The sequence below is a fragment of the Pipra filicauda genome, unplaced genomic scaffold (genome assembly GCF_003945595.2).
Source record: "Pipra filicauda isolate LSUMZ 115617 unplaced genomic scaffold, ASM394559v2 scaffold118_size2161507_pilon, whole genome shotgun sequence".
Classification (NCBI taxonomy): Eukaryota; Metazoa; Chordata; class Aves; order Passeriformes; family Pipridae; genus Pipra; species Pipra filicauda.
The window spans coordinates 149,559-164,511 of record NW_024103640.1 but is presented as its reverse complement, the minus strand read 5'-3'; the positions used below and the strand labels follow the sequence as shown (position 1 = coordinate 164,511).

The window sequence follows — 14,953 nt, the reverse complement described above, 5'->3', positions numbered from 1 at the left end:
AGAGATTATTTGGGAATAACTGCGTGAGTCTGTGGGTTTGCTTTGTTTGGGAGTCCAGGATTTATCCTGAGGATGCTCCAGAGGCAGTTGTTGTTGAGCAGCGTTTACAAAATGCCTCCCTCTCGTTTCATGGGATTAATTGATGCCAAGGCATTGAATGGAAGCAAAGCTGCTGCTTGACCCAAGTGAAAATTACCTTCTGTTACACTTTTACCCTGGGAAATGGTAAGGGGTGAACTCCTAAATGGTGTGTGCCATATTCCTGGCCACTGAGTGAATCTTGGAATGTGTTGCTCCCAAATTTGCTTCCTTTCCTGCAGTGATATGAGATAAAACCACTTAGGTTTATTGCAGAATTCTGTCTTGGTTTAAGCTTCAGGGAGATATTTGCTCTAGTTTTTCTTTGTGTGGTATCTTTGTTTTTCTTAAATAAGCCCTTGAGCGAGGAGTGTCTGGTGTAATTTCCTGGTAGCTTGGGAATACACTTGCTGTGTGTTTAGTGTTGTGTGTGCTGGACAAAACCAGCCTACAGACAGTACTTGATGTGTCAGAGAAGGGAGACAAATGTCACACTGTCACTAGGCTGAAAACTGGTATGGCCAAAGGTGAATATGTATTTTAGTGTTATTATTTTACTCCTAGAAGGTTTATTTCCCTTCGTGAGAAAGGGAAATGCTAAAGTAATAGTGCTCCAACCAAAAGCCTTCAGTGGAAGTCATTGTGGCGCTATTTTTACAGCTGAAGATCCTTTTAGTCACAAGAACTGCAATATTTGGGTGGCTCTGGTGTCATTTCACTTGGCTGGTCGCGCATTGTTTCCTGTGGGTTTAATGCTCCGGGTGCTGAGATGTTTGACCTGTGGTCAGGCTGCTTTGACTCTGAAGTGCTCGTTTGTTTCGAGAATTTACAGCTCCAGCAAAGCTCCTCAAGAGGGAAAATGAGGGAACGTTTTTCCAAGTCTTCCAAAGGAGGAATTGGTCGTGGTAGTGCTGTGATTATCAAAGAAAGCGAAGTGCATGGTGCCGTGGTGCTGGAAGTTTGGTGGGACAGAAGAAAAAAAACTTATGCATACAAACTACCCCAAGAGGTTTTTTTCAGCCTTGCATAAAGAAGACTGCATAAGTGTGTATTGTTTTAAAATCCTACGTAGCAATTTCCCCCTGCATTCATATTTTAAGTGTCTTAGAAAGCGTGTTAGCTCCACAAATGCCATTTGCTCGGGGCAATAAGTGTTTATTGTCTTCTCCTCTGTGCTGCTCGCTGCTTCCTGTCAGCGATGACAACTTGCTGGCCCCGTTCTGCCGCTTTTATAACTGTTCCTGATGTTCCTTCCCGAGGGATACCTGCGTGTTTGCACGGTGTCGTTCCCAGGGCAGGTTGTCGAAGCCCTTTGTGCCGTCAGTGCCCTGTGATGTTGGGTGCCAGGTCGTGCCGCGCCTTGGGATGCCGAGCTGGGAGCGCCGAGTGCCGCCAACTTCATCTGGTTGTTGTCGCAGGATCGTCGTGGGGGTCGATGTTTGCGGTGTTTTAGTGCTCGGGTGCTTTGAGGTGTTAATCGCCAAGTCGAGGAGTTTGCAGTTGCTCTTTTAATTAGTACTGCGCTGAACGGATCTTCAAGTTGGAACTCCTTTCAGAAGTAAAGAGCTGACCCTGAGAGGGAAAGTAACATCAGGGCTTGAAGTAGAAGTCAAACCTTCGGGATTGCTGATCCTCAGGAGTTTGTTTCTGTGCCGTGTCCATCCCTGACCTTTGTAGCCTGTACACTCCTGCATCCTGGGCACCTTTTGGCTTTAGTTGAATTTGGAAAGTGGTGTAGAGCAAGTCCTGCAGCATTTTCACTCTCCCTTTTCAAACAGTAGTTCATACTAGTTAGAAAAGCCCTCAAAAACCGACCAAGCAAACCAAGAAGATACTCAGAGTTGTTGGAGTGAAGTGTGTTTGTCAGCCTTTCTGCTTCTTATGCATTTCCTCAAAAAAAAGGATTTGTTTGTTCATGTTTCTTCTAGAATTCTCAAGGTTTTAATACCTACGTGTGTTTATTTTGAGTGGCAGCATTAAGTGTTCTGGGATGCTTTGAATCCCATGGGTTTTCCCTCCCGTGAGTAACACTTTTTACTTTGATGGAGGCCAGTTCACCTTTTGCAAGCTCCACGTCGTCATTGATTGTCGTGGGGAGCTCACTCAGGTTACTCAGTGACTCACTGGGTTCAATTTTTGGCAATTTTTGATTTTTTTCACCTTTTAGTGTGATAGGAAAAGAGTAGTCAAGGTCAAGGTGAAACAGTAGTAATAAAGTCATTTCATACCAGCGATGCTAAAAACAGAGGTTGCTCTCTAAACTTGGAACTTAGAGATTTTCAGGGGGTGTTAATTCAGTGTATGGTTAGTCAGTGACAGGTGAACTCTCTTCTTTCCTTGCGCATTTTGCTCACCTGCAGCACCTTATTGCTGTTAAGGAACAGAGACAGGACGAACAATAAATCTGGGCTGTTCTGGGCTCTGTTGTTTTGTGTTTTTTTTTTTTAAACCCCGGGAGGGAGAACTCAAAGCTCGGTCAGCAGCCTCCTGAACAGCCGTGATTTCGCGTGGCTGTTCGTGTGTTCCCACGTGAGGGGCTGTCCCTTGGTGCCGTGGGGTCCCCCGCAGGTCAGGGCAGCCCCGGGGTGCTGTGCTGGGCAAGGGGGGCACGGGGTTAGTGGGCGGGCCAGCAGCCCTCGGAGCACACGTGAACCGTGAGTAATGAGGCAGCTCCTCCGCTGGCGGTGCCGGCGCGATTGCTCGGGCACCGGGCAGCGCTCCGGGAGCGGGGCAGCCCGGTCAGATGCCGGGAGCAGGGAAGCTCCACGTATGCCCGGGATCCACTCACATGCCCTTGGCACGGCTCCCTGTGATCCCCACCGGCCGGCCCATTTGTTTTAGGCCAGTTGGTCGGGGTGGTTTTTGTTTTTTTTTTTTTTTTTTTTGAAAGTAGGCGTTGGGCTGCAGCCTCCTAATAGCTTATGATGTTGGACATAATCCTGGGAAGTGGGGTTTTGTGCAGGGGCCAAAAGACTCTGGATGTTAGACCTACTTCCTAAAGCTCACACTATCACGAGGCAAAAAACGTTTGATGCAGCTTTGAACTTCTGGCTCTCAATCTTTGCTAAGTGCAGAGCTAGAAAAGGGTCCTTAAACTGAATTTTAATACCTTGTTTTGTGGCAAAGGGTATCTCAGTGCTTGGAATGGTTCTCCAGGGGTTTGAGCAGATGTCTGCAGGGATACATGACCAATTTAACTGTGCACTGCCTGGTGCTTGGGCACGATTGTCTCAACATGTTTGCACGTTCCAGGTTAGGGTCAGAGCATCCTTTTCCTGGGTCCAGTGTAAGTGCACAAAGATCCAGTGGCTAAGCAGGGTTGGGAAGTGAATCCTTGAGCATCTCTGGAGCGTAACATCCCTTGTGTGTTGAGCACATGGGGTGTGCCTGGGGCAATATCTGCGGGCATCGTGTCCAGTGTCATCCACACCCCGTGGCCTCAGGGCTGGCACGTCCTGCCAGGTGCTCTGCAAGAGGGAGGAGGATTTTATTGCCTCTGTTTTTCAGATGAACACGTGCTGAGTTAGTTCTCTGCACGGGTCAGCAGCGGACAGTCTGTGTGAGGAATTATTCTGTAGGGAAGGTGGATGCAGGAGGAGTTTGAAGGGTGGCATCTTGTCCCAGCCTTTCTAGAACGTGTGTGATACTGGTTATATGGTAAATTCAGGATCTGCCCCCTTCCTTAGCACTGTCCTTCCTGCAGACTCACCCAAAGTGACGATTTTTCCATGGATCAGGCAATCAGCTGGTGAAGCCCAGTGCTCCTTTAGTCCCACCTGCTTCTGATAACTTCATTGCCTCAATGTACCACTTACTGGGGTGTTGCTTCAAATGTCTAAGCAATTAAATGTTATCAGTTATTCTCCCTCGAAGGCCCCAGTTTTATTTTGACTTTGTACTGCTTTGTCAGTAAAAGGACACTGCTCTGTTAAATCTCTTTGTAAAACACATTTTGTGCACGCTTGTTGTTTCCTTGCCAATAGTAATATTGAAAGGCTGCTTTATTACTTGAAATCTATCGAAAAATTCTGTTATTAGTGAAATATTTGGAAGATAGCAAGAGTGAGCCTCAGCATTGTGGTTAAAAGGACTTTGCAAAAAATTTAACTTTAGTGAGCGAGCAACATGTACTTGTACAAGTGAGTGCTGTGGTGCTAAACCACAGGGTACCAGCCAATATTTATTACTCTTTGAGATGTTCACTTGCACAGAATTTTTTCCAAAGTGCTGTTGCAGCATTTCACTGCACTTTACCCGGATAGATCCAAACAATGGAATATTTAAAATTAGGGTGCGTTGCGATACCAGACTTAATCATTAAGTACCATCAAGGAACAGATGGCAGGAGGGGACACAACTGGTTTGCAGTCTGCACAGATTTAAGCATGAAGCCATTAAGCTATCACATTCCCATTTCTGATAGATTTTGGTCAATGAAAAATGAAAGGCACATAATCCCTGATTATTTGGAGTCTCAATCCGCGATTCATGACACTGGTAGTATTTCCAAATCACCCAGGTTCCCCCTGCAATGAGGAGTTTTTAAACTAATGCATCAGTGGGAGGGGATGCTCCTGTCTGCTTTTGCTGCCATTGAAATTAATGGCTCTTGTCAGAAGTAGGTTGCTCTTAAATGTAAAATTGCTGAAGGGGATCTTTCACCGCTCTGCTTCCTATCGACTTGTGCACAGATTTGCCCTATTTTGCTGGGCTGTTTGCCACTGAAGCAGTTCAGCATCTCCACCTCAGAAAAAGGAGCAGATCATGGCCTTAAAAGTGGTTATAGTAGCCACCAGAATCTCAGCTTTAAAACCAGCTTTTTAAAACCGTATCTCTTACAAAGGTCTGTTTTGGAACCAGTTTATACTCCAAAATGGTTTCATTTGCCTCCTGTATTCCAGACAGCAGGTACCAGTTTATTTCAGTGGTATTGGACCAAAAGTATTCTAATAAAGAGAGCTGTTTTGCATTAAATAAAATGTAATTATTAGAAGCATTTTATTGGTCATAAAAATTAAACAATTCAATATACGAATAGAAGTAATCTATTAAAATCTTCAATGAATTTTCGAAAAATGTAAACTAGTTTATAGCTGTTCTTTTGAGCCATACAGGTTTGGGCAGTTTTATGTTTAGATTTTTTTATCTTTGTGCATGAAAAATAATTGCACCTCGTGTTTCATTAGTTATTTCGAATGCATGGTCAGAAAATCAGTATGTCCTGGCTTGGACCAGTCTGGCAAAGTACAATTCTACAAAGAATATAGGATGGAAAATGTGGAGCCAACATCGTGCTGTGGTATTTCCTCTTGAGAGGGACAGATTAAGACATCTTAGTCATGGCTAACACGTTAACTGAGAGTGTCAAAGACAACTCACATCCCTTGCTTGAGGAGTAATGAGACAATACAACATTCTCAAACAAAAACAACCAAGAAATCTGCTACCTGTAGTGAGCTGTTGAGGGTACTTGTTTAATTAAATTAGAAATGATTGGTAGAGATTAGCAGTGTTACTGGTATCCAAGCACCTTGGTTTTGTTGATCCTCAAAAGCAAGGGGTTCAACTTCTTGCCACCGTTTCCTGTTTTAAAGTTCTGCTGGAAAATGTGAAGGAAATTCGGAGTTTGGGGGTTTCTGTTGGACCCGTCGGCGTAAGGTTTTGGAAAAAAAATTAAAATTCTTAAAATAAATTTGTTCTGTGCTCCAGGTTGTCCCAAGAGTGATCATCTGCCCTAGCATGACATTCTGATTTTAATTGTTGATCATCTGCCCCAGCAGAGCATCCTATAACTGGACTCTGAGTTTGGTCAAGATGCAGTTCCAGAGCACATCAGTGGCCCAAGTTTTCCCAGCAAAAAATTCACAATCTCAGTAAACAGTTTCCTGCAATTTGTGCCAAAAAAAAAAAGGATTTAAGAAAAAAAAAAGTTGAATGCCTTCTGCCTAGACCAGTCTAAATATTCCAGCAGAGCTTCTGAAATGGGAAAATGCAAAGCCTGGGCTTTGGTGACATTTGTGTTCTGAATTCCTGTGGTTGCACGCTGAGTTTTGTGTTGATGCCCGAAATGAGAGCTGTGACAATGTCCAGGAGGCTCCAGTGCCCTGTGCTCGGAGTGCTCTGCAGGGAGAGTCCTCTCCAACGCGGGGCTGCAGAAGCGCCGCCGCCGAAGATGATGAAAAAGCCCGGAGATAATCCCGTGGTCATTAAGATTAAACATGAAGATTAAGGGCCCCAAATCGGCCTTTTGGAGATATGAATGTAGAAATAGGAGACTTCAGCTGATCTCTGTAGGTCAGCAGGGTTTATCGTGGATTTTCTCTTTGATTTTAACAAATCTGAATGAATTCAGCGTGGAAAGGAGTTCAGTTCTGTGCATCTGCAAAGAGGAGTTATTTTTAGCCCCTTTAGTTCCTCCTGCAGCCACAGGTTGGCTGAACTAATAAATCCAAGGTGACACCTCAGTCACACAGTTTGGGCTGATGTATTATTCTCAGATGTACTTTTAATTGTTTATAGTATTTTTAGGATCATGGTGATGAGCATTTGGGAATGAGGCAATTACCCATGTCCTAATTTTCCTAGATTTATGTTCACATATACAAAAAAAGGGTGCTGTGCTTACTGCTTTTATTTCATAAATGGCTGTGTATTGGCAGTGCATTTTATATATGACCCAACTTCCTTTCCCAGCACCGTTTTTCCTCTTATTTCTGTATGTCCTTATGAGCCAGGAAATGCTGAGAGCAGTAAACTGAAGGAAAGACATCAATATATATCCTTTAAAAATTCTGGTGTGCTGGAAGTCGAGCAAGCTGTGAAAGGCAGATACAAAGTTTTACCAGGGAGAGAGGTTGGTGCTTTCTGCTTGGAGCGCAGCAGCCCAGCCAGCTGCTCATTTAGCTGATAATAATGTCATTAAACTGCACAATAATGCCATTAAACAGCACAAGTCGTGTTGTGCAACTGCATCGAGTGTCTCTGTAAAAGGAACTTCACTTTGGCCATCCCTTAGGGATTGTTTAACGCTTCAGGAGGGTGTTGAGGGGGAGTGCTTTGATTCTGTGTTGTTTGCCATGGAAAATCCCAAGGAAAGGTTGTCACAGTGTCCTGTGTGTGTTAATAACTCGCTGTGTCCTGAGGTATTGACAAAGGGTGACTCATCCGCATTTCCTCAGGTCCTTTCTGCTTTGGGAAGGAAGGAGAGATTGATTTCCTCTCTGAAGCCAGAGAAAACTCTGGTGGTATGTGATAACACATGACAACATACCAGTTAATAACCCCTTTGTTGACAGGTCTCAACCATCTGTAAATATATTTAAAATAATTTAATATGTGTTAGCATGATGTATTTCATTTTGGGTTCTAAAAGCCAAAAATGACGTTGCTTCTTGCGCCTCATGATAGCAAAACAGCATTTTATAAGGTACACATCAAGTGTACCTTTAGCTTTATGGTAGAGAGTTTCAAGATTCATGGTCAGTTTATTCTCTTTTGTCCCTGTTTTCTCTTGCAGCAATCCAAAGTCTGCCAATCAGAGGATAAACAAAAAAGTCAACAATGATGCCTCGTTAAGGATTCAAAATTTGTCTATTTTGGTGAAACAAATCAAAACTTACTATCAGGTCAGTAATTGTTTCTTGTGTTGTGCTTTGCCTGGAATTATTGTTAAGTGTTCTTTTATAACCATGCCTTTGAATGTAAGAAAAATAAGATGAATATTTCGAGAGACTTGTAGGAATGGTTGTTTATATATCTGGTCAAATGTTTTATCATGTTTAATTTACAGCTGTAGTGGAAACACTTATATGTGAATGATGATCTGTTAATGTAACAGATACTCTGTGTGTTGAATTACTCCTGTAGTACAGTAAATACTGCTGGTTGATATTTGTGAGCTGCAGCAAGTTTTGTGCCTGTGAGGGAGATCATTACACGTGCATTTAACGTTACCAGCGGAGCTTTTGTAAGAAAAACGGGACAAAACACACTGGGTTTAGAAATAATTTCATTTTCAGCAGGACAAAACCTTTGCTCTGCCTCTCCCTGTGCATCCTGGCCTGGCCTGTGCTGATGTCTGTGCCCCTCCTGTGTACACATGGAGCGTGTGCTTTCCCAAACTCCCGAGTGCAGTGAGAATTCCCAGCTGTCGCTGCCGGGACCGGCCAGCGGACGTTATTCCAGCGCTTCCCGTCCTTCTGTCCTTGGCAGCCCCTGCACGTGGGTTTATGTGCTGCCTGCTATGACCCAGATGCTTTTCCTTTTCCTAATGGAAGTGGTTTTCCACCAGGCATTAGTGCTCCACAACTGGTGCAGCAGAAGGCACAGGCACTGACGGGATTGATCTTTATTGGAATACAAAGCATTCCCTGTGCTCCACTGGCCTCGTGATATCAGCCAGTCCCAGTGCTCCAGGACCAGGCAGAATTCCTGGCAGTTGGGTGAATGTTCAGGATTGGGAACATTGCTCCAAAGCTTCGTGAGAGAAAGCATTTATTATATCTTTTTTTTAAAGTTAAAAAAGCATTTTTATTGAAGAAATATTAAAACCACACCTTTGAAGATCGAACAACACTTTTAACTGTTTTACACTTTTTTCCCTCCTTTTCCCTCCCAAGTTTCTTGGACTTGTGAGGTGCCTCATGTGAGGGAACATGGAAACACTGCACAGCTTGTGTTTTAGCAGGAATAAGGATTTGTTTTGGGGATAAAGGGTGGGCTGGAGCCTTTGCTCCCCCTCCAGCTCAGAGCAGAGCCGGGGCTGTGTGGGAGAGGCAGCTCAGCAAACTCCAAGGAAGGGTCAGTTGAGTTCCTGTCACCTGTGAAATCCCCCCAGGCAGGAAATCCTGGGCTTGATGGATGCCCTGGAATGGAACTGAGAGGCCTCCCATAGCCTGGAGTGGGAGCTCTCACACCTCAGTGCTTCCCAGTGTTCCCTGTGTCTGCCTGAGATCCAGGAGCAGGGAACGTGGAAAGCAGTGGCTGTGCTGAGATCTGCTATTTCTCCCTGCCTGGAATATTACAGCAGGAATCAGACATGGACATGGGGATTTTTAATTTTTAGCATTATGTTAACCTAACTCTTAAAGCTTCTTATTGTGAGCTTGTCTGTCTGAGTTTATTCCATGTGATTTTATAACATCTGTGGAAAATGCCCTCTCATTTTAGCAAACAATTGCATCAGTTTGTGCTTGTCAAAAAAAGCTGCTCTGGGAGGACATAACATGCAAAATTAAAATGGTATGTGTAAAGCTTTAGGAAAGGAAATACTCCTGAGCTCTAAAAGTTTGTACAAGCAAGGCAGAATTTTGTAAACGGGCTGAATTGATTTTTGCAGGTTAAACAAGAGTTAAAAAATCTGTGAGTTTTTTTCTAGAAGTTTTTTCTGGCGAGTTCAGAAGGACACACAGGTTGGGAGCAGGGCTGGAGTTAATGCAGGGTGACAGAGGAGGTGGCACACACCTCTGGAGCGAGGCAGAGGTGTTGTAAGGAAACAGCTGATAGTGTCATTTTTTGGTTGGTGTTGTAAGGAAACAGATGACAGTGTCATTTTTTGGTTACTGCTGCTCACACCCTGCCTCATGGTATGGTGTGATCAGCTTTATGACAGCAGCATGGAATTATTGGAGCTGTTACCAAAAAAAAAAACCAACAAAAAAGCCACCAAGCCCCCAGTTTGTAGCAATATTTGGTTTTCTTTCACGGTAGCTATAAGTATTCATTGAATTCCTCGTGTTTTATCCGTTCTGTATAGATTTAAAACATCCTGTTTTAAACACCCTTCATATCTTCATTTTTTAAAAAATTGTCTTTATCAAGTGGATAGTACAGCTTGGTTGAAATTCATGATCTTTGAGTAGGTCAAAGCTGCTTTCTCCCTCCTCATGATTTGTCTCAGGCATGTGCTGTGAAAGCACATATTTTTCAGTCTAGTATTAATCCATTCAGATATAATTTTTTATGTCCTGTATTAACTGGTGGGAACTTTCAAGTACAGCTATAACTAATAATTTCTACAGGTGTTTTTGAAGGAGTATTGGGCTTTTCTTAGGTTAGGTTTTTAGGCTGGAGTGTGACACCTCCACGTACCTTTGGCTGTTCTGGAATACATTGCCTTGGAGCAGGAACATTTTCTGTATTAATGACTCTGTCACTGTGGAAAAACAAAAAGCCTGGCTCCCGAGCTGCTGCTGGGATGGCATCTGCTGGGAATAAACATCTGGGAATAGGAGAAAGACTACTCTGCTTCAGGAGAATTAGGCTCTGTCTAGACTGAGGATTTGACCCGATTACAGCCGGTCCTGGCCAGGGCACCTCTCCATTGCTGGAACGTGGGGGGCAGCCAGGCAGAGCTGGTGGCTGGCACTTCCATCCAGTTCCATGGCATTGTGCAGGCAGGGGGTGGTACCTTTATACTCCCAGCTCTCCCAGTGCCACTGCACCAAAGCCCCCTGAGGATTTTCACATCCATTTTGGGGAAGCCAAAGAGACTCATGGAGGGGAGAGGAAATTGATATTTTGCACCATAAATGCAGCTTAGAGCCAAGAAAATAAACATTTATCGATAACTTACCCGGAGAAACACAAACATAATAATTTAAAGGGGTTTTGCTGCATTCTCACTGAGGATCTAGTGGGCTTAAGATCCATAAGCCAGCTCATTGCCACGAGAGGATTTTGCTGTGTGGAGATGACTGTGCAAACCAGTAAAACAGGGCTTTTGTAGCACTAACTCATAGCCTGTAAGTTTGGTTTTTTTCATTAGAGTCCAGATAATTAAGTGTTTAACATCTATGCATTAAGACCTGAAAAAATTCAAACTATTTGTGTAACACTAGTGGTTGTTGGTATTTGATGTTTGCTTTCCTTCGATGCATATGGTGTAAATGACATTGTAATTAACTTTTACAGGAGAACTTGCAGCAGCTCATCATGATGTCTTTGCCAAACGTGTTAATAATTGGCAAAAATCCCTTTTCTGGTAAGTTTATTTTTGACTAAGATAAAAATGTGCACTGCTGTGATAATTTGTGTGAGTTCACTGGCAATAAAATTCATATAGGATCGAGCCCTTTCGACAGAAAATTGTGTGAGTGCTTTGGCAAATAAGTGGGTTAATAATGATTAGGAATGGTTTAATGATTTAATAATGGTTTTCTTTGTTCACACAAGGGGTCCACACTATGCAGAAATGTGATTTGTCCCTCTCTCAGGATTTATATTGGACCAGAGTTCATTTCCCAGCGACCAGTGAGCCACTGATAGCACAGAGTTTAAGTTTCCTGTACTCCCAGCTGCTGCACTTCCAACTTCCTTCACCTGTGTCACCGCTGAGGAAATTCAATGCATCTCACCTGATCCAGCTCCTAATCCCTGTTTTTCCTTCCCCCAGATCCTCTGCTTCTCTTGCATCCTTACCTGACAGTTATTGCTCTGACCACCTTGCTTTCTCCCCCGAACTGACACTGTCTTCTCCATGCTCCCACCTTCTCTGCTTCCAGCTCTGAGAGTTGCAATTTTGAGCCCAGGACACTTAACCTGTGTGGAGCCAGCTGACTGTCCACAGCCTCCTGGGAATCTCTGCACCATGCTCTCAATTCCAGAAGCACGGAGCAGACACACCTGGCCTGCATGGAGCCACTCTGGATGGGGCAGAGTTTATTTACTTGGGTCTAATGTGTCCCAGGTTCTCCTGATGTTCTGACACCTCAGCAGAGAGGTTAGGAACTCCTCTAACAGGCTGTGCAGCTTCCCCTGGCTTGTTTTATTTATTTGGGATGTCTCCTATCCATGCTTCCGTGTCTGTGACACCAGGGCTTTCTCATGAGCCAGAAGAACCATCTGTGTTTCCTCACTTTGCAATCCCAAGGTTCATAACCTTGGTATTTTCCATATCCCATCTGCACACATCCCATTTATGTAGATATCTTGCTTTTTAATTCTTTTTTACCTGCTGCTTTTGGATATTGCTGCTTTTGCTGCTGAGGTCACAGCCTTTTGAGTTTCTCTGTGTGTAGCTGCTGTCATATGCACAAGAAGTGGTGTCAATGTGGTCTCTTTTTTTCCAAGACAGTGGAATGCACCATGCTTTCCTATTTTGATTCCAGACTTTCTTAAGGTTTTCGAAAGACTCCGTGGATTTAATGGAAAAAACAGATTCGAAAAAAAACCCCGGTCATTGAGTTTTTTAGTGATGTTTATTGTTCTCTTCGAGATACTGAGACAAAGTGTCTTGGTATTGTGTAGTATAAGATGAAATTTTATTAAAGCTGCACTATAAAACCCCACAGAGATAAGACTGTATTTAGTTGTACACATAAAAAAATCTATGCCTTGTCATTAATAAGGAGGTGTCTTCGTGTTTTGGGATCTCAGCCAAATCTGTGCAGCTTCTGTGGTTTGGCAGCTGGTGTGTGCATTGCTCTCCTGTGGGTTTGGGAGAGAAAATCAGGACTTCCCTGTAGCACAGCCCTCGTATTAAAAAAGAATTGTTATGTTTGGGCAACATTCTTGCAGGTGTTTCACATTCCTGCCAGAGTCCCTCGCAGAGCTGGGTCTGAATCCAGAGATAGGCCTGTTCCTTTGGGGTCCCTCCTGAACCTTTCCCCTTTGGAAGTCAGGCCTTGCTGTGTCAGCTTGAGAAGGATCTCGTTCCAAAATGGATTTTTAAGCTTTATTTGGTGGGCAAGTGCAGGGCTGTTAAACCCTTGGAGAGGCCTGCAGTGTAAATCTGATTGCCCCAAGGCAAGGCCCCGCAGCAAAAGTCAAGGCTCTGATAATCACTCGGATTTGCTCCACTAAAGCTTGGGCTGGAGCTGGGATTTTTCACAGGAATGTCTCCTGGTTGTTCCCCTTAAGGAATGATCAGTAGAGAAATAGCAGAAGATCGGGAATTGCAAGAGCAGATGAGATTTAAGGAAGAGAAACGTGTCTGGCTCCATGGGAGGCAGTTGGCTCAGCCAGGGAAATGCAGGTGGAATGCTGGGTTTGAGCTCTGACAAAACAGGTCATCAGGGACTTTATCAGGAAACATCTCAGCTGAGCTAATTGGCAGGAAGCCAGTTGGAGGAGAAAACTGGAGGAGAGGAGCTGCAGCCTGGAAATGGGAAATTAAATTACAGGGGGAAAGGGGAGAGGAGATAATGACGAGGAAAAAGGCCTTTAACGGGGGAAAGGGGAGATTAAAGCAAGGCCCTGTTTCTGAGGGAGCCATCCAGGAGAGGAGGGAAAGTCAGGGATGAGAGGGAGTATGAAAGTCAGGGATAAGAGTGAGCACAGGGAAGATCAAAGGGGAGCACAGGGTAGGGACAGAGTTCAAGCAGCGAGTTGGAGGGTGTAGAAGAGAATGATTATTTCTGTGTTTGTGGTGGAGGGGGTAGAAGAGAATGATTATTTCTGTGTTTGTGGTGGAGGGGGTAGAAGAGAATGATTATTTCTGTGTTTGTGGTGGAGGGAAAGGAAGCAAAATGCACAGGATGTTTGGCAGCAGAGGGAAGCTGAGGTCGGTCAGTATTTTGCAGTGTTCCTTCAGGGAATGGGGGACAAAGACAAGGCAGCAACATTCAGGTGGGTGTTTAAAAGCCAGTCAGGAGATGGGGAGTGAAGAGGAGTTCAGGGCTTGCTTAAAAAATAAAAAAGTGTGATTAATTTATTGGGATAAAAGAATGATGGATGTGAGCTGTGGGGATGGATTCCTCCTGTTCCAGTATTCCAGTTAACCCTCATTGAGACAGGCAGCCAGGTGGAATTCCCCTTCTTCAGCCAAAGTGGCTTCTGGTAAAACACAACTCATTGAAGTTTCTTCTGGTTCCACCTAAAAGGCTTCCCAGCTCGAGACTTTGGGATGCAGGAAGTGTATAAATGATAAAAAATCTCCCATTTGAGTTCATGTTCTTCGTAACTTCCCTTGAAAAAAACCTAACATTCCGTGTTCATTGGGATTATCCCCATAATTCAGCTCCCTCTGAAAGAAGTGGGCTGAGTCAATGCCTGAGCTATTTTGCCCTCCTCGAAGGCTTTGCTTCATGGCATTTATATTCTAGATATAGACTGTTATTTCTATATTTAGTAGCAAGACAGGGACATTCTGAATGTGAAAAGTAAGAAATGTTTTTTACTAATCTGTAAACAGAGTTCTTTCACTTAAGCTTCTTTAGGAGATTAAGATGCTTAAGGCCAGATTTGGAAATACATTTTGATTTTTTTTGATGTGCAGATGAATATCTAATGCAGCTTTGGGGAAGAATTTAAGTGAACTTGTCACCTAACTCTGCCAGCTCGGGGGTGGCAGGGAATTTAAGCACTGGTGGAACTTCTCTGGAGGTGCCTGAGGTGACCACTGAAAACTTGATTGTAGGTCTCCAGAGTGCTCCTAAAAACGTCCCTCTGAAGTTTTGCTGTTCCAAGGGCTGAATTTATGGGGGTTTTTGTCCACTTCAAATTATTCTGTTATGGATGTTGGGTTTTTAACTCGGAAAATTGGCAGTGAAATGGCAAAAAGCACTAAGCTGAAAGGTGGAAAGATGGGGCTTTCCTCCTCTGTTTTCTAAACAAGGTTAACATTAATTAGTGGAAATAGTGAGAAAACCTGATGTTTTCTGAGGGGTAGGGGAAGAAGCCCAAATTACCTTTTTACACCTACCATTTTTTCTTCTTGTCTTCTTAGAGCCAGGTACTGAAGAAGTAAAAAAGCTCCTCCTGCTTTTACTTGGTTGTGCAGTTCAGGTGGGTTTAATTATGTTTATGTCTGTATGGAATTGTTTTAACTGCTCCTGATCTCTTTTCTTACTATTTTAATACCTGAGGTGGTGTAAAACTTAGTCCTCCCTTCCTCCAGTGCTACTAAAATCTGAATATCCTGACAGTTAAAATGGCT

At 43.7% G+C, this 14,953-nt stretch overlaps 1 protein-coding gene across 14 annotated transcripts in view; it reads left to right on the top strand.

Moving 5' to 3' along the window:
* Positions 1-14,953, top strand: part of CCDC88A (coiled-coil domain containing 88A) — a 63,987-nt gene that overhangs the window by 6,808 nt on the left and 42,226 nt on the right. For all 14 annotated transcript variants that reach the window (XM_027728194.2, XM_027728191.2, XM_027728193.2 and 11 more), the window contains exons 3-5: positions 7,595-7,703; positions 10,990-11,059; positions 14,744-14,802. In XM_027728194.2, the coding sequence (XP_027583995.1) occupies positions 7,595-7,703; positions 10,990-11,059; positions 14,744-14,802 (238 nt within the window). The remainder of the gene's footprint in view (positions 1-7,594; positions 7,704-10,989; positions 11,060-14,743; positions 14,803-14,953) is intronic.